The 21,808-nt window shown below is 37.1% G+C and overlaps 2 protein-coding genes across 10 annotated transcripts in view; one reads left to right on the plus strand and one right to left on the minus strand.

Moving 5' to 3' along the window:
• PHKB (phosphorylase kinase regulatory subunit beta) overlaps positions 1-17,007 on the minus strand; it is an 81,555-nt gene extending 64,548 nt beyond the window's left edge. For 2 of the 6 annotated variants that reach the window (XM_075161238.1, XM_075161234.1), the window contains exons 1-4: positions 16,792-17,004; positions 7,680-7,769; positions 5,396-5,534; positions 2,472-2,571 (exon numbers count right to left, since the gene is read on the minus strand). In XM_075161238.1, coding sequence (XP_075017339.1) covers positions 2,472-2,571; positions 5,396-5,534; positions 7,680-7,769; positions 16,792-16,882 — 420 coding nt within the window. In that variant the 5' untranslated portion in view covers positions 16,883-17,004. Of the gene's footprint in view, positions 1-2,471; positions 2,572-5,395; positions 5,535-7,679; positions 7,770-14,037; positions 14,133-16,791 lie in introns of all 6 variants that reach the window. The other 4 variants (XM_075161235.1, XM_075161236.1, XM_075161237.1 and 1 more) reach the window with 4 other exon arrangements.
• A 58-nt stretch (positions 17,008-17,065) lies between these two features.
• ITFG1 (integrin alpha FG-GAP repeat containing 1) overlaps positions 17,066-21,808 on the plus strand; it is an 86,812-nt gene continuing 82,069 nt past the window's right edge. For 2 of the 4 annotated variants that reach the window (XM_075161244.1, XM_075161243.1), the window contains exons 1-2: positions 17,067-17,328; positions 20,938-21,010. In XM_075161244.1, coding sequence (XP_075017345.1) covers positions 17,148-17,328; positions 20,938-21,010 — 254 coding nt within the window. In that variant the 5' untranslated portion in view covers positions 17,067-17,147. Of the gene's footprint in view, positions 17,329-20,937; positions 21,011-21,808 lie in introns of all 4 variants that reach the window. The other 2 variants (XM_075161242.1, XM_075161241.1) reach the window with 2 other exon arrangements.

The raw sequence follows: 21,808 nt of genomic DNA on the forward strand, positions 1-21,808 counted from the left end.
TTCTTCTCCATAATGCTGTCCCATAGGTGCCTCCTTATTTCCTCCTTATTGGGACAATTCCACTTCAGTTAATGCTATGTGCCTTCTGTTCACATCACCCCAGGCCCCCTTGCTTGCCCACCCCACCCACCACTTCCTCACTTGATTGTTGAGCACTCTCTCTCCCTCACCATTCCTAGATTAAAGCTCTTACTGGAGTGCAAGAGCCCAAAACTTATGTTGGGAATAATAGTTTTAAAATAATCTTTATGAATAATGATCTATAAAATTTAATAATTACTGTTGTACCATTTGACAATGTGACAATGGTTTTAAAACAAAAAAGAAATTATTATTGTTATTAATAATAATTTTTAAGGGTTATAGACCTACAAAAGTGTTCAGAAATTGCCATATATAGATCATGTAACAAATTAAAAGCTGCAAGAGTTAAGAATATCTAGTATAAAAGAGTACATGGGAAAACAAAAATTTATTTTGGTGAGCACAGTTTGTGACATTCAGATGTACAGTGAAATGTTTACAGATACTGGAAGGCAAAGCTGATAGCTTAAAAAGAAAACATAAAGAATATAGATAGGAAGAATAGTCCCCCAGATTAAAATGACCTTTTAGTCATGGACACTATCATTGGACCTCAGAATGAGCCTCTATGATACAGAATCTCTTACGATGGAGATAAAATGCAGTAAGATGAATTACTAATACAAGGGGTTAACAACAAAGGAGTGAAATAAGAACTACAGTGGTTTTAAAGTAGTTTTGATTCCTTTTTCGTCACGAAATATATCTGCTACCTTACAAAACCATTTGAGAAAACAGTCTGGACTGTCAGAGAGCTGCCAATAGGGCAGAGAAACGAAATCAAATTCACAAAGAAAAGAGTGAAGGTAACAAAAGAAGATTTTTCTCCATAATTCCTCAAGCTGTGCCATGCTCTCCAACAGTTTTCAAATTTTCTAGCCATTATTGCCAGTACCTGGTCCACATTTCACAACATTTTCAACACTGATCTTATCTTTACGTGATATTCTTCTCCACCAACAAATCATACATAGCATATAGCATGGCCCCAGAAACAAGAAAGTGAATACCATTTTGTGGAGTTATCATGTCTAGTCCATGAATACATTCAATACATTTTAGGTCATAACTCCTATGTTCATTAGCAATAGAATATAACATCTGCAATTTTTGTCACAAGCAGCATCCTCTATTCAAGTCATGCCCTAGCATTTGGGCATATATAATTCATATTATTAAAAAATATCCTCCTTTTACATGAGGCCAGCATATACAGCGTCTCAGAGAATAAAGTCCAATTTGACTTACGTCTGTTAGGTACCTCAGACTACTTATTACTACATTGTAGGAAGAAAGAAGCATTTATAGTAATCAAGGCAAAAACTGACTACCAGTGTGTCAGCAGCATGACACCTGTTTTAATTTAATGCTCATTATTCATATCTGCAGTGATCATCCTCAAAACAAACCGCTGCATGTCAAAGAGAAAAACAACAGCTCAACTATAACAAGATCAATTTAGGTCAAGATTATTTAAAGATATAAGACTACAAAGAAACAGACTAAGAAAACTGAGAAAAAAAAAAACCCTGTCAGCATAAATACAATTGGTAATACACCTGATTTGCCTAGTATTATTATTATTATTACTGATATCACATGCCGACGGACTTTGTATTTCAGTTTGCGTGCTTAGAAGTGATGGAAGCTATGTGATAACATGAGAATTATTTTTAATAATACAGTTAAAAGTCAGTGACATGAAACTTAATCACATGGAATATAGATATTTAACTACTTGTAGAATTACTGCTAACCACTATGCAAAATTAATCCACCACATCTAAATTTTGATAAGGAGAAGCCCTGAATATTCAAGAATATTCAGGTTATACTCACAAGAGGATTACAGGCTGAATATATCAACTGTATTATAACGTAAGTAAATTACCCTGTTTCCTTATTCATTTTGGATTGCTGCCCTTCTGAATACTGGAAAGTGGTTGCTAAAGAAACCAAGCAAAATAATCTAAACAATCACCTAGGTAAGGAGAACAACTGCAAAAGCAATAACCAAGTTAACAGTGCAAAGAAAACTCTCCAGCCTTAGCTAAAAGAAATTCTACATCTTTCCATTTAAGCATTAAAAAGACATAAAAAAAACCCCAATTACTAATGGTCTAATGCTTAAATGCAATAAATAACTGCAAAAGTAATGCAAAGAAGTTTCAAGCATGCCCTGCAGTTTACTTCGCAAAACACTTGTGTCTTTTATATCCTAAAACAATGCCACAACCTGACAATAGTGAAGCAGCTGTTCTTAGCTGGGACACAGTAATACTGCATTCCCCTTTTGAATTTTATCTATATTTAGAAGTTAGTTTTCCACAGTTTAATTAATCCCTTAGAATTAAGTGCGTGCTTGTGTCCACACTACAGTGTTTTACCTTATCAGCCTGACGCATGTAGCAGTAGAGAATTCCTCTCATACACTTTATAGCAGAATGCTCCAGTTCATGAGTCCTTCCCTTGTCATCATCAATGCGCCTGGGTAAGAGAGATAGTTCATAGAACAAATTGGAAATGCATTAGTGGGGAAAAAAGAAAAAAAAGGACACATTAGTGCTTTGGAATATTAAGTATTTAACTAACGCTTGTTGTATAGTGGTGCCCACACTCATATCAATGTATTTATAGACCTACTCATCCTTCCTTAATTAAAAAAAAAAAAAGTTTTTTAGTTTATGTTGCAACTTACATAAACATTCCTATTTCAAAAGTCAAAAAGAAAAAAAAAATCCTTGCTGATATTATAACATTTAACTCTACAAAATATCTGCCATTCATAATCAAGCAGTCACTTTCCTGACGATGTTGATAAACTACAGCTGTGCATACAAGAGTCTGAAAGTTAACTACTCAAAACGTCCAGAAATGCGTTTCAAGATACCTTCGTATTTTTATACCATGAAATCAAACAACACTGACAGTTACTGTATTACTAAATGTATATTAAAAACAATGCCAAATCCCAAGTTATGTTAACTATAAGAAATGTACTGTGTAAACAACCTTGATTATTGCATTCATGTGTTCTGTCTTTTCCAGTTCTCAATTTTTGATTGAGCCTTTCAGGTAAAAATAATGTTTCCTTACATATTTGTAACTTACAACAACATGTCTCTGATACAAATATGCAAAACAGCATAACATGCTCACTGCTATTTCTCAGTCCACTTCATAGCTGTTACTAATTTGATTACAGCTAAGTGGATGATAACTATACTTCAAACGAAGCATATCCTTTTCCACCATACTTAACATGTTAGTAGTTTATGCTGAGGTTCTGCTACCTACACTGAAAATTAGGAAGGTAGTGTTAACTTCAAAAGACATACACATCCAGAAATCATGCTATTTAAATAATAATCTTAGATACAAGTAATGTACTTGCTTTCAATTACAAAGTTGAAACAAGGGGGAAAAAAGCAACCTCACAAGGAATAAAACCAGATAATGCAAAATTAATAGGTTAAGAATTTTTTAAGCAGTAGGATTTATTCTCAACTTTATCATAAATCTCAAGAGCAATAAGAAGCACATGTAAAAGCTCTAAAGTTTTCGTGTTAAAACATTTTTCCTCTATTCACAACAGCAGTGTTTGTTTTCTTAACATGCACTCAAGAAATTTCGTTTTTATGAAAGTGAACAGTAGCACTGGCATGAGTCAAGCACAGTAATCTGCATGTGGTAGATAACGCAGCCTTCCACAGGAGTCTTGTACCTTGGCTCATTTCAGATTTTAGCCTTTCACTTAATTTCAATCATTAACTTTTGCCCATCAAAGAAAATTTGGGCAAATTTTTTTAATTTGCCCAAATTAAAGTTCAGAGCCCTGTTCTGAGCATAACTGGAAGTAACACAAACTATTTATCTTGTCACTTTGCCCTTCCTTCAACGTGTAACAAATTTCATATATCATCTTCTATGATTCTACATACTGGAAATTAAAGACTGAATTATTCAGGCAACATTATGCCATGCTCTCTTTTATGAGTTGCTGAAAATTCAAAACAATCACCCCTGCCCCTTTCATTCTTCCTTCTAAATTTTTTCTATTTTTTTTTGTTTTCAAATGCTTTTATTTCACCAACAGAAAGAGGAATTAAAAGAAAGATGCAAAGATTTCAATATAAGAAATTAAAGTAATAATTACACATTCTGAATGTTAATTTCTTTATAGTTTTTGCTAGTTTCTCAAAATTTTGAAACCCATCAGATCTCAGGCACAGCATCTCCAGAAGTAAACACAGATATCTGTACATCTTCTCTTTCAAAAAGCATCATTTTGTAATAACATTTCCTAGAAGACAATTTTACTAATGTTTTTTTTCAAATTGGTGTCAGAGGTATAGAATCTAAACCAATAAATGGAGACAAAAAAGAAACACAAAAGTTTTTAGCTGCTAAGTAGATCATCTTTACTTCAGCAATAGCTCCTCATATTATTTCTGGCCCTTCTTCTGTAAAATATACTAGAATTTTGTCCAAGAATGTGATTACTACCTCAATACAAGAAGTTGATTACTAAAAAGAGTAAATTATTCAATAGCTGCACGCCATCTTCTTTTTTAAAAACACTGCATTTGAGTTATCATCACCTCTGTCTGTGTTTTCCTGGGTGGCTGGGGTAGCAAGGCTGGAAACAAGGAACACTAAATCTCAGAAAGCAATTTGCATAGTTATTTGTCCTAAAGAGGAGGGAATTATGAATAAATTATTATGGGAGGTAACTCTCCCATAGTTCTTAAGGTCATACTACACCACACAAATTCCTAACCTACTTCTCTAATGAGTCAACAGTGGAAACGGAAGAAACAGAAAATAAGAAGAGCTAACAACTGAGACTGCCCAGCCTTTGTACCTAGCGGGGATGACAGTCACTATCATTTCCCAAATATACACTTCTCAGCATTCAAGGATTCAGTCTCCTGCGAGTACCAGGATTGTTACTACCTGCAACAAGCCTGCTTCTGCTCTGAACTCTCCTACTACATTTAATATGAGCAGTATTCCTTCAGTACAGTTTGCCATAATAACATTTATTTTCAATAGCATGCATTAATTCCTCTGTTTCAGAATATTGGTATGAATTAAATTATATGAAAACATGTTTACTTACCAAATGTAGAGTGACATTTTCTAACCTAGTAGCTACATAAATATTTTTATTAAGATTTGGAAACACATACCATCTCTATGGGTTTATAAAACTATGTTTGATAAAGCTTCATATTCTACAACGTTCCCGAGGAACTGCATAACAGAAAGAATGTAACATGGCAGAGATGTGAGTTTAGAAGTTATTCACCTGTAAGCAAGGGCTAACGCCCAGGCACATGCAGCGCAGTAAAGACTGTCATGTACTTTTGCCTTTTGGTTATCCCCGTATGTTTTTGTAGGAAACAGACCTGTGGTTGGGCTTTGATGAAGCAGTAACGTTGACTTAACTGGAAAAAGGAAAAAAGAAAAAATGGTCTTAACAGCACTTACGTTTCTTCCAGCATAGATTTTAAGGAATATATCAAGATGTGAACAACCTGTTAGAGCTTGCACAACATAAAACAGAAGAGGAAGAAAGGTAAGGAGAAAGACACACAAAAAAAATTTGTCACGCTTTTTCAGTCAAATTAGACCCTTTTACAAAAAATCAGTATTCAAAACTATTTATATGGCTCTGTTCTAGTACAACCCACTCCATACAGAATCTCTACAACGCAACCCAGTAATTTCCCTTTTATGGGGGGAAAAAGGGGGAGGGGGGGGCCGTACAGAATGTCAACTGCCTCCCCTCCCCAAATAATTTAAATAGTTAAACTCTGCAGAACTTACATTCATAAAAATTAAATTTTTAACCTAGGCCAGATGATTGTATCAATATTTTTAAAAAAGGTAAGGAATCAGTAAGTAAGGAGAAAGGACGACTACAGTTATTTAACTCAGTACCTTGACATAAAAATAGAACAAGACAGGAATTTTTAAGTTGTCAAAAGCGAATTAGAAAAAATACTAAATACTACTTACTTTCTTTTTGTACTTTAATATTTCGCATTTTGTGAATTGTTTTCCTAAAATAGTATAATAACCAGCATGCTACAAGATTGAAACTGGGCTTAATGTCCTTGAACATGACCCTTCTAACAATAACCTGTCCATTAGAAGACAAGAAAGCAATTTTTTTTCATAATGTTATCAAGCATCATTTTAAAAAAGCCTCTTTATTGCCTATGTATTAGAAATTAAGTATTTTAAATTAAAATTACAGGGTTTTATGGCTTGTTGCATTATATTCTTCAGTGACTTAATATGTTATAACAAGAACTTTGATAAAATGTTACCTGAAAAAGTCAATATAGATTATTCTAAAATGAAGCATAAATCCAACAGTAAATTTTTAGTGAGGCAGCAGACTGCTTGCAACATAAGTGCCGACAGATAAATAGCAAGCACCACCACAGATTTGCTGCTGCCAAGCATTAAAAGTGAATTGAAGTGTCACCTCTTCTGTAAGAGAGATAAAAGCAACGCATCTACGAAAAGCAACGCATCTATGGATAGACCAGGCACAACTCACAGATTTCACTTCAAAAAGCAGTTTGAATGAAGGGAGTCTCATCCAACATTTTTAGAATGATGGAAAAATTACTCACTGTTCTATACCCTTGCCTGACTAAAACTTAAATTTTAAGCAGTCAATTGCACAGCCATTAAAAAAACTGATTTTAGAATACGAGGCAGGACTTTATTATAACACAAACCCCCCAAGACCCAAACCAATCAAAATCAACTATTGCTTCTTTAACGTGTATGTTTTTGGCTTAAAATGATGCCAGAATGAAAAGAAAAACACTAAAGTTGGCTTAAAATAAGTTAGCCAGCAGATGAAATTTCGGCACAAAAACACATTATGGCACCATTAGTAACAAAAATTAACTTCTCACTGATCACCTGTCAAACTGTTATAAGTACTACAAGAAAGCTTTTCTCCATTTAAATGTTTCCTCAGCTGTATCTGGCTAATGCCACAATACTAGGCTACGACTTTATCCAAAATAATTCTAAATTCAGTCATACAGCTGGACTGGATTTCCAATATACATTTTCATTTTCAGCAAGAAGTGTAATGCAGCCCTCCAGTTTTTGCGCCTTTCAAACTCCCAGCAGAAATTTAGGAAACTATCCTCAAGTAAGAATAATGTAGCAATGATATTTAACATGTAAATATCAATTCCAATTCATATCTAGATTAGTTCAACCACCAAAAACTGTCAGCAAATTACCTTTACCCCTCCCCATCCAAGACCATTAGGTGCAACTCAGAATCTATTCTACCATTTGACAATTTTAAACGCTATTTACAGGTCATGATTTTTCAAGCAATGTATGAAATATCCAAATACATGCATTATATTATCACAGGAATCTTATGAGGAATTGTAATAACAGAACTCTTTACCTCTCTGAAAATAAAAGTCCTTATTAAAGACTGCAGATATTATTTGAAGACAAAGCTAATTACTGTCATAACCGTAACTGTAAATATTTCAGTAAGTTACACTGAAAATCTTTCATAGTAGGAACAATTATTAACTTACCAATTCTGTAATAATGATCTAATTTGTCCCACAGACTTCCCCCCTCTGGTTTTGGAAGGTTAATACTTTTCAGTGGCTCATAAATTGAACCTAAAAAAAAGAAGAGAAAAAACAAAATCAACATCAGAATTAGTTTCATAATTCTACTATTGCTAAAAATCACTGCAATGTGGTTTTTTTCATGTTTGTTATACAAAAGCACAATTGATTGAATATCAATGCAAACAAAAAAAAGTTGTAATTTCTATAATCTCAGAGAACAGATTTTTATACACATTTTTTCTACAGTACCTGTCCACACAAACAAGACCTCCATCTGGATCTCCAATGCCTTGCAGATATTCAGCTACAGCAAATGCTACATAAATGTACAGTTTAATTATTGAAGACAACCTATTAAGTATGAAGACTTTTCTAGGAACATTTTCTTAGAAGTATGCTATAGACACAATTCCTAAAGGTATTTAGAAAAACAGAAGGAAGAGGGACAAAAGTAGCCCGAATTTAACTATTACTTCCCTACTTGCCTTCTAAAATGGTGAACATGTACAACACTATCAAGGTTTTACCTACCCTAACCTCGTTTTCACCCACCACCACAATAAGCCCAGCTGCTGTCACGTCTTGAATCAAAAGAAGGGTTAGCTTGTTCTCACATACTACCAAAGCTTAAACAACCTATCCAACAGATAGAGCCCCCAAATTACCTATATTCCAGAGAAATACAATGCTATCAAATCCACATCTTTCCTTCTCAGTGTCCCACATACTGACTGCTTCCCTATTTGCACCTGACAAGTCCGTTTTCCTGTTAGCTGAAATGAGTTACCTATCAGAAAGACATGACTCCTTAAAAATTACTGGGGTAAACCATTTCCAACTTCTAATTTAAGAGTGACATACTGCTCTCCTTCCATAAATCACTTTGGCTTTATTCAGTGTTCTGGATGGCAAGATCTCCCACAGAGCCATTTGATAACAGGAAGAATGAGAATTTCCCCTTTCCGGACTGCATGCTGTCCGTCTGAAAAGCTCAGAGAAATGAATTGCCAGGGAAGCCCAGCCAGCCAAGCAGTTCTGGCAGGATGCAGCAGAGTGCTCCTATTCAAGCTGCCTCTTTCGCACGCCCAGCACATATCCAAGCATTAGACAGGAGATTGTCCATATACAGGACTCTCATCCAAACGAAATGAATGTGTGTGGAGTGGTGACAGAGGCTTTATTAATCAAGTCCTGTGGTGGGGAGGTTGGAAAATGTTTCTTGCTCCTCAGGAACTCAACCCCCACCCCCCAAATTAGCAGTACTTTTGCTTTGCAATTGTAGTAGTTGAAAAAATAGAATCCACCCCTCCTTGAGCAGACTCCGGTGGGTCTGCTCTGCATGGATTCTCTGGTGACGTTTAACACCACATCTGAGCTTCCCCTACAGCCCTTCCTTTCCTCATTGGGAGAGGTTAAGTTACAAACAACACGTGCATGTGGGGAAAGGGCCTGAGAGGGAAGCACAGAAAGCCCAATTTATTTCAGTTGCCTAAGAAAACAAAGCTAAAAGAAATGAAGTTGTTCTGTAATGGAAAAGAAAAACTTGTGATACATCACACCTTTTGTATCTTCTGTTTAAAAATCAGCATTCTGAACCCAATTTAAATCAATTTTTCAAAGCAATTTTATTTTTCTACTTCTTTTTGCCTAGGAATCCCTGTCCATTAAAAAATTCGCAATTTACATTGTTATACTACTAATTCAGTTATCTTGCAAAAGCACACAATATAGTGACCTGCAGTAACTGTACTTTTATAAGGTGATTCAGTGAAAGTAGGACAGAATATGCATAGGAAAAAATCTTCAGTAAGTCATTTATTGCATAAAAAGTAGCAAATTTATGAGAAATATTTACTTACTAGATTTTCAAAGGCAAAATAAAGATTCTTACTCTTAGATTTGTTAACTGTACTCTGTCCTTTGTGTGTGAAAAAGGTTCAGAATGTCTATTGCTTGCAGACTGTTAACCCCAGTACTGCACCATGAAAAAAGTTGAGTATTCACAGGCACACATACTTATACACACAAGTCAAAAGTTTCTAAACTAAATTTTTTCTAATTTACATACTTACCAGACAATCTGTGACCCTCTGTGGCCAACAGAGAAACAAAATAAAGTTATCATGAACAAAAAGCATATTCTTCTATTTCAGAGCATTCAAAGATTTCAACTTTGTACAGAAAGCAAATTGAACAAAGAGCATGAAAATGTTAAAGCACCACCATCTACAAATTATATTCTTTTAGATGTTTGAAACTTTACTAGCAGAAATAAATTAAAACAGCTAGAGTAGACTGTTGATGAAATGAAAAAGTGAGATGAATTCAAAGTTCAAGAAAATTGACAAAAAGTAAAGTTTTATGCCTTGAAAGTATTCCTTAAAAGTAATCCTACTACAAGTAGGAGAACTTGTTTAAAGGGACACTCAAAATCAAAATTTTCCACATACTCTTCATTAGTACCTCGTTAGCATCTATATAGTTTATGTTTGCTTGGGTGTCTACAGCGTTCTACTGGACAAATCCTGTGGTAAATTATGTTTCATCAGTATCACAATCTAATCAAAAGCAAGAAACAGATAAGACAAACATGAAGCTAGCTGCTCCTTCTGTGTGGTTTTGTAGTGAGACTATAACCCAGTGGAGGCTATTTTTAGGATAGCTAAAAAAAGCCCATCTATACTCTTTTCCAAAAGCTATTTAATAGTTCATTTCAGCAAGACAAAAACCTGCCATAGAAAGCCATTTTCAATTACACATTTAAAATAGGTTTTCAAACTGAAAAAAATGACAGCAGAAAGACTCTGCAACACTTAAACATAAAAGAATGACATACGCAAATAGTACCCTTGAGTTCTCAGCTTGTACGTTAGCATTCAGAAGAAACAGAATGAGGACATTAATTTCAAATACTATTTTTCATAAATAGTAATTTATGAAAAGTATTAATATCATTGTAACCATACAGTGTGAGTTTTATTTTAGGTAAATAAGTAGATATGCTAGGAAGGAATATAAGAAAATATTTTCTTGATTTAGTATTTCTTCAGCTGTATACCGGCATAACAACCCTATACAAAATTTAAAAAGCGTACATGGTAGTTCAGATTTTCTTCCACAAAGAATGAAGTATGCCCATTATTTCCTTACATCAGAAGTGGATTGCTGCAAGTCAGTAACTACTTCAAAATCACTAAAAACCCAAACAGATAGTAAATCAATGTATTGCTTCCTGCATTAATATTTTAACGTCTGATAAGAGAACACTCAAAATCGTTACCCTAAGTCCAACTAAATCCCTGTTTTTCTTCAGATATTGCACTGACTAAATACACTATATCCGTATTTTGCATTGAAAATGAATCCCCTTTCATTTCCTACCACTTACAGGTTCCAAAGTAACATGATTTCACCATTCTTCAAGCTGAAGAATTACTAAAAAGGATAGTCATTTCCTTTCAGAGTATTACAGACCAGGAAGAAATGTGAAACAGCCCAATAACTGATAACAGAGACATCAACTACTAGCGTAGAACTAAGGTAATACAGACAAGATATTTCTGACTTAGCTAAGACATGGAAACTATAAGAAAATATTATTCAGCATATGAAACTCAAATGTACAATTCCAGGAAAAATTTACAATTTAATTATCTCTTTTAAGGAGAATACAAAACTGAAGGAAATTAAGGGAAGTTCTCTGAGGTAAGCTGTTAGCAGTGTAAATACGTATGTATATACAATCTCTGGAGGCTGAGAATATTATGTCATCCTGATGTTAAAGTACTTTCCCATCCACTTCATTTTTATTCCAGTTATACTTGAGATTAGCATTAATTGCTCTTCAGGGAAGAGCTATAAACTGTCTAGATGTTTAGATTTAAAAGCTATGGCCAACATTTTGGAACCCTGCTCCCAAATTCGTTTGTATAGAAGCTTTGAACACCCACACATCCTTGAAGATGGCAGCAGTTGCAGATATTAAAGAAAAATAGGCATCAGAATGGAATTCTGGACCTAGGTATGGATAAAGATTTGCATATTCTAACAAGGATTGATTATTCAAAATTTTCAAAGTACAGAATTTAAAACAAACACACACATTCCCCCCCACCCCCCCCAAAGTTTAACACAAACAAATGGAAGCAACATGGCAAGAATGTTATTTGCAACATTTCACATGCCAGAAGAAAAAAAGAAAATGTTTACTTGCATAATTAAATCAGCACAGACCAAACAAAAAAAACCACCTGTGAATACCAGATTTCTTTCTAGATTGGATGAGAATAAAAACTGACCACAGCCCTTAAATGCGACACTAGTTCTGGATGTAATACAACACTTGAGACATGAACAAGTTCTGGATCTCAGATCACAGTAACTTTCATTACCCAATATTAGTATGGACAATAACATCTTCACAATCCAGAAGTCACTGGGACCAAAGAGGATTTTATTTTGTCACACAGCAAAGTTTAAGAAATTATATCATATGAACAAATCATATCCTCCCAACACTACATTTCCTTTCCCTCGAGACTTCTCCTGCAATCTCTCCTGAGCTCAGACCTAATACAGTACTGGAGAGATACACTGTTGCATACAATACAGTTTATTCTAATAGTTGTCTGCCATGAAATACATCTGCTTTTAAGTCCAAACCCATGTAGTTGAGCAAGGTGATATCAGAAAATAATTTTCTGAAGCACTTCCACTAGAAGGAAAATTCACTTCTCACATATGTAAATATCTGAACTCTGATTCCATGAACTTAACATGTACCAACTTTTGCTGTTGCTGGTGGGGATTTTTAATCACTACATACAGGAGGAAACTATGATCTCATAGCTGACCCTGCTTTGAGCAAGAAGCTGGAGTAGATGACCTCCTAACATCCCCTCCAAACTGAACTGTTTTACAATTCAATGAAAATATGGTAAGGGGTTGCAGGAGGAAGAAGGAAAAGGTATTAAGGTATTCCTCTATCTGAATAAACATTAGGAGTACACACAAGGTACAAAATGTTACCTGGGTTCAGTGATGATAACACAGGTAAAAAAGAGTAATAGTTTCATTTAAATAGTTTTAAAGTAACAAAACTTTTCAACTATCCTTTATCAAGAAAAATCATGTGTTAGACTATGCATATAATTCAATTAGAATTTCATGGAGAAAGAAAAAATATGTACCAATTTATTTTGTTCTTTATCTATTTCCTAATAATCTGAAGCGATTTCTCTCTACAGTACATTATACTTAATGGAAGTTACTGATTTCAGGATTTACAGTAACTAACAGCACACAGAAGTTACTACACACCAGAAATAAAACACTGACCATCATGCCAGTACACAGGAGCTTCACAAAACCAAAATACACCAAAATGCCAAAGTGTACCACAGAAGCCTTGTAAATGCTACAAGCAAGACAGGAAACCATTCAGGATATTCAAGGCAATCAACTGCCATTTCTGAGAACTCAAAACAATAGCTCTTGAAACTATTAAAATGTTTATTTTGCATCATAACAACAGAAACATCAATGTAAGAATTAGGAAAGAGTAATTTTTTTATTACAATGTCAACACTTTGCATGCCCTTTGACATTAAGAGAGGCAAAACAGAAATGCCACAGGCAGGGCAGTGCAGTTCAAGTGACTCAGTTGCGGCAAGAGGCGGCTGAAATCCCCTTACCTGGTTACTCTCACTAGCACTTGTACTGCTTCCGTGTTTCAACACAGACTAGAGTCCTATACAGCTTTCCCCAGATCGGACACATTTGTTCCAGTCAAACTCTTTTCAAAATACATTGAGCTACAACAGTAATGGTCTTGACAACTTCATATATATTTTAGCTTCTAAACAGAAGCTGTGCCAGGGGACTTTAGTTTGCTTCAACTTAATTGCCAAAAGTCAAGCTTTGGAACAATGACTGACTTATTGGAAATTTTACTTATTTTCTCTGAACTAGTCACGTTGGGGTTTTTTAGGAGTTAAATCTAAACACCATTCTTAGTGCACCTTTCACATGACCATCATCTTGGAAGAGAAATTTCAGTTCAGAGATTGTTACACTGAGAGATACTTACAAGAACACAAAACACAAATAAAATAGGAAGATCTGAACAGTAGATTTCAATCTAAGTGGACTCCAATTTTCAGAAATTTTCACTGAAAGAGCTCAAATTTTTAAATTCTACTGTACAGTGCTAAAAAATTGCTAGCACAAAACACTGCACGAAACACAAAACACACAATTATTTTTTGTTGAGTTAAATCACCACAAACAAAAACAAAACACAGAACTGCACACTTACCAAATTTTAAAAAAGCATGCGCAGAGGAGGTTCTGTCATCATCCAAATTGGCCATTTCAAATTGGTGCAGCTAATCACAAACGTCTCAGGCTAAGCTACAGCAATTTTCAAATTGTTTAGTAAATGTTAAAGGCAACCAGCGTTAAATTAAGTGAAAGCAATGTTAGTGGAGTTATTAACATGACAGAGTGCACAGCACAAAGGGTAGTAAAGTTTCATTACATTTTATGTTTCCTTTTCTACTCTAAAAATTGGTTTTATTTTGCTTTTACTTCCATAAAACTTCTCTGAGTAAAATGACACAGTCTACACAAAGTTCATCTTTTGGACATTACACAGTAGCTTTGTTATTCAACAGGAAATTTGTTACGTCAAAAGGTGCTGAATAAAATCTATTAGATATATTTCAGGATTAAATAAAAATACTGATTTAACTAGTGCATATAAAAGTGTTAAGTAATAGTAAGCACGGGGAGCTAAAATTCTGCTTATGTATAGTGCTGCTTTTATCCCATGTGGAATTTACACTAGGATGTTTCTTGCAGTCATATATATTGCTTATGATACTGAATATCTCAGTTATTTGAAGCAGAACATCTTCCAGTTTGGAATGTAAAATATGAAAATATTGTTTGTAAATATGATGGCAAGTTTTTCCAAATCTTTAAAGTAGTTTATATTTTTTAAAGTAACCAAAATTTCAGGGGTTGCAAACTCGCCAATTACTGAATACCTTTATAATCTGCTCCTAATTAATTATCACAGTACCAACGAATTAAACAGTATTTTATTGCTCAAGGAAGGGAAAGAAAAAATTCTCAATAAAATTTGTTCTTACTGGAAAAAATGTAATTCATAATTTAATATACATACACATGAAGATAGGGATTACCTCCTCCAAAGTATCTTAAATGATACTTTGCTGTCAGCTATAAAACATGAATCACTCATGCATTTCATGTACATGTGTCTATACTCCATGTTTACTATATCTTACTCCAAGCATCATACTAAAGAAAAAAAACCAAAACAAACAGCACAGTTTGTAAACTGGGACTCTCGAGCATAGACCTCAGCCAATTCAGAACAGTATGGGGGAGTTTCAGCCACTTTCAATGACTATACAAACCACGTCTCTTCCTGACAGTGCCAGAAAGGAAGTATAAAAGCTCTGAAGTTATACAGATTTCAACATACTTATAAAGATGCAGGAGTAAATTTGAGAAACAAGAACATGATTTTCATTTTTAGATACGAATGTTACCTGAAAGATTATATAGAAAATTTGATTTTTAAATCAACTCTGTTATCAGAAAAACACTTCAGCTAAAATCATCTTTATTTCTTCAGTAAATAAATTTCTTCAGTTACTATCTAAATGACAAAATCTCTATGAATAGGAGACGAAGGAAGTGAACTACAATAATAATTTGTCATTACCACAGAAGACACTTTCTTATATGTTTAGCAAAAAACTAGAAGGCAGCAGCCAAGAAAAACTCAAGCATTTAAAATCATCCAAATGCCTTCTGCAGTCACAGGGCCTGAATCTGTGTGGGAATCCCAAAGTCAGCATGCTGCCTTGTGACTCAGGATTCACATATCCCAAACATGCAGGTTCCAGATTTCATTTTATAGAGCTCTACAGCTACGTTTGTAAATCAATTTTCAGATAACAGTACTGTGTAATCATAATGGGCCACAAAGTAACAACTCATTTACTGGATAGTCTTAATAATGGTATTTTGCAAATTAATACTATACATAAGTAGAATTTTTAAAGCCATATGAATCTGGGTAGTCTTCAATCAATCAATTTTTTTTGATGAGAGCCCTCATAAAGCCCCATTTTCTTTTCACACTGTATGATCAGTCATACCACAATAAAACCAATCAAATATGCAAATAAGGAAATAATGATGGAGTTTTACAAGCACGTATGACAAATAAATAAACACCACAGGGATCATTTGGAAAACTGTTTCCATAAGAACATTAACAATTAAAACCCTACTAAGAGTGTATTTTATGTAAAAATAAAAAATCGGGTTTTTTGAACTTTGGAAATTCAAGCCAACTCGGTAATCAGCCTTTCATTTAGGGCCAGAACGTAGCTGCCATGCAGTCCAAGTTCAGAACAAGAAATTCTCACGTTAAAAAAAAAATTATCTTCATCCTAGGGAAACCTGGCAAAAGCTGGTACTTTTGTACAAGTGCCTGCAATTTTAAAACACTTCATCTGTTCGACAGCTTTATAAAACTGCAGCAGCACTACCACGAGCAGCCACCTTTGCAGCCGAGCTGTCCAACGACACCTGTAAATCACCTGAAGCTCTGCCTCGCTGAAGACGCCCACGTTAGAGCACGGCAGCAGGGTCCCGCACCCGCAGGAACCCGGGCCGCCCTTCGCAGCGGCCGCCGAAGGGCCACAGCAGCCCCCGCCGCGCCGCGGGACCGGGGGAGCGGGCAGACCCCTCCGAGCCCGCGCGGAGGGGCCGCTGGCGAGAGACCGGGGCGCGGTGGGGCGGGAGCGGCCGGGCAGGGCCGCGGCGGGGCCGGCGGTGAGTGACACGCAAAGCTGCGGGGGGGGGGGCGGCAAAACAGCCACAGGGACGGAGTCGGCCGAGAGCTCGGGGAGGGCGGCGGGGCAAAGCGAGGAGAGGAGCGCGGGAACGGGGCCGTTAGGGGAGAGGGGAGGGGCGCTGGCGAGGAGAGGGACCCCTGAGCTCCTCTCGGGCAAGCCAGAGGTCAGACCTGAACGTTTACAGCGAGCCCGCAGCTCCAGCATCTTCCAGCTCACATCAGCCATATGGGCCGCCGCAGGGGCCGCCGCTGCCGCCGCCATCCCGGTGAGGAGCCGTCGCTCCGCTCTGGCCAGGACAGCCGCCCTCGCCTCTCCGGCACCGCAGAGACCGAGCCGGGCGCCGATCTCCACCTGGTTACCCGCGCCAGCCGTAAAGAGACTCGCGCAGGCCGTCACGCCGTTGTCGCAAAGCCGCCGGGTCAGTCCCGGAAGCGAGCCGGCTGTTGTGCCGGGCACACCCCTGCGCTGCCGTAAGTGATGCGGGCGGGGGCGGCCGCGGCGGGGAGCTGGGCCGCGCCGCTGCAGGATGGGGGGCTGCCGCGGCTGGCCCGGGCTGCGCCTGTGCCTGCTGCTGGCCCTGGCGGGGCCCGGCGGGGCCCTGCAGAACGTCACCGCCCCGCTCTTCGGGGCGGAGGCCTACGGGACCCTCGCGGCCTTCGGCGACTTCAATTCGGACAAGCAGACGGACCTGTTCGTGCTGCGAGGCGGTGAGCGCGCCGGGGGCGGGAGCGGGGCCGCCGGCGTCGGTCCGGAGGAGGGCGGGAGCGGGGCCGGCTGGGTGCCCGGGTGCCGTCGCCGGAGTCCCCGAGGAGCGCGTCGGGGGTTTTCCGTGCCGGTGTTGGGAGCGCTGAGGCGTTTCAAGGCGTGTTCCTGGCGGCGTTTCAAGGCTTGCGGGGCGGCCGCGGTGCTCCCGCTGTGACCCCTGCGGGGTCCCGGAGGGGCGTCCTGCCTCGGCGTCCTCCCTGCGGCGTGTTCCTGAGGAGGCGCCGGTTGCTCGTTTGAGAGACGCGTTCCCGGTTCCCGGTGGGAGTTGTCCGGCGAGGAGCAGGGCGTCGGACGCGATCATCCTTACGGGTCCCTTCCAGCTCGAGGTGCCCTCGGTTCTGTCAGTTGCTAGCTGCCTCTCTTCGCAAGCACCGTGTTCCGTGTTCGGGTCTGTTTGCTGTGTTGCTGAGGGCGAGCAGAGCGAACAATAATATTATTTTCAAGACTAAAATTGACGTTTGCTTTGCTCCTGAGATATTTTCTGTATGGAATGAGGTATTTGCAACTTGCACTAAAATATGGCTTCATATAGGGCAAGAAATACTTTTTTTTGAAGTTGAATTTATTGATGTGAAATAATCTAAAGACTTTGTCCTATAGAGTGAATGGTCACAAATTGGTTTTTCGCTCCTGCTTTCACAATATTTTGAGAAATAGAGATGAACTTTTCTCACTTGTAAAGAAGACAAATTGCACATTATCCTACCTTGAACATTATGTTAAAGTGGAAAGCTAGATAAATTTGTTCCACACAGCTGTCATCTGCCATGAGTTTCTGTTTAGGCTTCAGATATGGGGCACCCCAAATCAGAGCTTATTGTTAGTGGTCAGTGTTATTTGCAGATGTTCATCTTGGATTATTTTACTTGCTTGAAGCTACGCATTAAGGTAATAAACGTATTCTCAAATTTGCCTTTTTTATTTCTTCAATCTCAGAAATGTTTCTGTAAGTAGCTTCGGTAAAGCATGAGTGGATTTCCCATCTAGTTGAGATATTTAAATGCATGGCTCCTTGAAAGTGCTCCACTGGCTCATCTACTGAAAAAAAATGCACTGAAGGATTAGATTTTAAATGGACATCAGTGATAAGAGATTTAATTTTTACTTTCTTATCTTTCAGATGAATGCATATAAAAATGTGAATAGTTAAAAGTTTTAGAAGCGAGATTCATGGTTTCTTCTTTACTTCTGCACAGCGGCACTTGCTATAGTTTTCCTACTTGATACTTTCTGTAAAAATGAGCCTCAAATAACCTACTTGAAAACATTATTTTTCATAATTTAAGTCTTGACAAAAAGTAGCCTGAAAAATTTACAGAATACCATCTAAACAAAAAGTAATAGCCAATTCTAAACAGTAGAATTCTAAGTAGTAGAATAAACAATAGCCAATTCTAAGTAGTGCTGAAGAAGTGAGCACTGGAGATAATACTAGACTTTGAGGAACAGTGATCTGGTAAAGAGCCCAGTCCTAATAATCCTGACCCTTAATAAGGAAATGGGGATGATGTCTTGGGCCTTGTCCTGGATTTATATTACTGTTCTGATCTTGAATTACTTTATTTGAATGAGAGTTATGTTTCATATGCTCAGATACTTGAAAGAAAAAACAATTTGTACTCAGAGCTTTGTAAGAGAGGGTAAACTAGCTAAACATAAGAAGTAATCTAGATCCAGAAGTACCTTGTTGCAAGAACAATTCAAAATTACCGGTGGACCCTGAGTTTAGTCAATTTTTGAAACTAAAAATATACAAATAAATGGAATTGTGCATACACTTACTTGTTTTGTAAGTCTGTGCACAAAACAGGGATAAGTGGGGAAGCTCATGCTGTTTGCTTGTTCAACCTACCACCTTCTAGTTGTGTTTAATGTCTCTTCATAGTACAGGGCAGTGGGTGATCATTCCCCTATTCACCTTCTGCATTTCTTTGGAGAATTTTGAAAACTTCTGTGGTATCCTCACTCAGATGTTCAGACTGAAGACCTCTAATCTATGTAGTTGTTGTTTGTATGGAAACTGTTCCCTTTTTTCACACTCTCCTATGCATATTTTTTTTCCTTTCTTCTGTATTCTTTTTGAGATGAGAGGACAAGAACTGCAAAAAGCAACTAGGAGTGTGCACTGTGGGTTGATGTAGTGGCATAGTGATTTTGTTTTCTGTTCCTCTAATAATTTCCAGTAGTCAGTTTGTTTTGACTATTGATGAGCACTGAGCTGAAATTTTCATAAATCTATCTTTAGTGACCATAAAATCTCATTTCTGAGTGGTATAATTGACTTGGAACCTGGTATGTGTAAAACCACATTTGCTTCTTCATCATCATCATTACTTTACTAGATAGATGATAAAAAGGCAGGTGAAAGTCTATAGTGTGAAATCAGAATTACAAGTTTTAGCAGTCAACCCACAGCTTCATTATCAAAAGCTTAATCAGCCAGCAGGCTTCTTTACCTTACTGTGTGCCAACTTTTTCAATCATCTGTGAACGTGTAGTGCAACCCAGACTTTATTACTTTGCCAGATGGAACTGCACTCGTCACCCCTATCCATTTTGGAAGGGTTTGTTTTCATTTACTCATTTGCTGGCATATTCTCCTTGGCAAATATGTTTATGGCAGGTATCTTTTTCTTCCATAGCCAGGAAGCTTGTATTCTGCTATTTCACAGCTATGAACTTTGCCACAGAATGACGCTCTTGAAATATACTATGGTAGCTCGAGTTTGGAGCTGTAGAATTATTTTTGATTAGGTAACCTAGTTCTTGAAGTTTAGGATGCTACAGGTGAGTTTCTTGGTGAATGCAGAAAAACAAAGGATGAATAAAAAAACCTATTTTTTTTCTTCAGCTGTGAACTATTATTTTACTTACAGAAGTAAGTGCGTGTTTATTGTCGTTTACTGACTGAAAATATATTTCATCATTCAGGTTAAAATTTTTTTTTCTTCCCTGAATTTCAATTATTTGTGCAACAGAAATATGGGCTTTTATTTAGATCTTCCTGAAATAATTAAATGATAGTTGCTTGTATCATTGTCTCTAAATGAGGAAATGCTGCAGGGAACTCACAGATTACTTCTGTGAGTTTTACTTAAAGTGCTTTTGTCAGCCGTCTTGGGAAAGCAGTATCAGATCCTGCTATGTCAGAGACAGTATTAAAATAATTCATTTGAGTTAGCTTTTAAGCTTTAATTATTTGTATGGAACTGATGCTTACTACTTTTCAACATGTGATGTTTCTTAAGTCGTTATAGGGAGTTTTATTTTAAGTGATGTGACAACAATAGCAGAGAGAAAGGTCTAACACCAAGCCCCAAAGAAGAGTCCTGATATTAGCATTCCTTTGAGATGCAGTTAGATTTGTAGGTTGTATTGAAGAAGTGCTCCTTTTGCTTCCTTTTGAATGAGGAGGAAGTAGTTGTATGGGAAGTCTCAAAGTTTTTGCTACTGTGAGGAATGGCTATTTGTGGCGTAGCTTTTTTAATGTTTTTGTATATAAACCATTTACAATCCTCCTCTGTTATTCATTGTCTGTCTTGCTTTTGCAGGAAATGAGTTGATTATCTTTTTGGCTGACCAAAAGGAACCCTACTTCAAGCCCCGTGTTAAGTTACCAATGAAGTAAGTATTGATATTCAGTGGTGAAACAATGTAAGTGGCCGTTTTTCTTGAAGGCACATCTTTGCAGTCAGTGGGAACATGACTAGAATTGTCTGTGCTGGTGTTATCTGTTTGACTACGTTGTTCAACTTGCCCTTAGAGCTCCAGTTCTTTGACTGGTTTCCTGATTAATTTCCTGATACATTTTTGTTTTGATTTGTTTGGATTTTGTGGGTCAGATTACAGAATTTGTGGAGATGAGTTTTGTCATTCATATTGTTAACTAATAGGTGTCACTTCCCACCCCCTTACGGAACTGCTATGCTTTGGCTTTTTGTCCTCTAATTAGTATTAAAAATACTCGTATCTTGGAATATATTTGCAGTTGACTTGGTTTTTCAGGACTTTATTTCCTAGTAAAGCAGATATTATTCCATATCATAGGTTAAGTCTTTTTGGTGGGTAGTATTAGTCTCTGTCCCAAGACATGTTTTCAGGGAAATTCTTCTAGTTGCTGTAGTTACTAATGGAATCCAGCCAATATCATCTGCTTTAGAAAGAGATACAGAGAATGGTGTTCTGGTATTTCTGTGTAGAGATCTGTTCCTTTCTAAAGTTTAGATGTGGCTTTAAAAAAAGCATCAATTTTTAACAAATGTAAAACAATCTGTGCATTTATGTACATATATATGTATAGTTTTAACCATAATAGTATTACAGGATATGTTATTGCTTATGAATAATGCTTACGAATAGTATTATGTCTATTAAAAGTTAAATTACTGTTATAGCTCAGCTTCATCTTCTATAGTTCTATAT

This window comes from Calonectris borealis, chromosome 12 (assembly GCF_964195595.1).
Source record: "Calonectris borealis chromosome 12, bCalBor7.hap1.2, whole genome shotgun sequence".
Taxonomy (NCBI): Eukaryota; Metazoa; Chordata; class Aves; order Procellariiformes; family Procellariidae; genus Calonectris; species Calonectris borealis.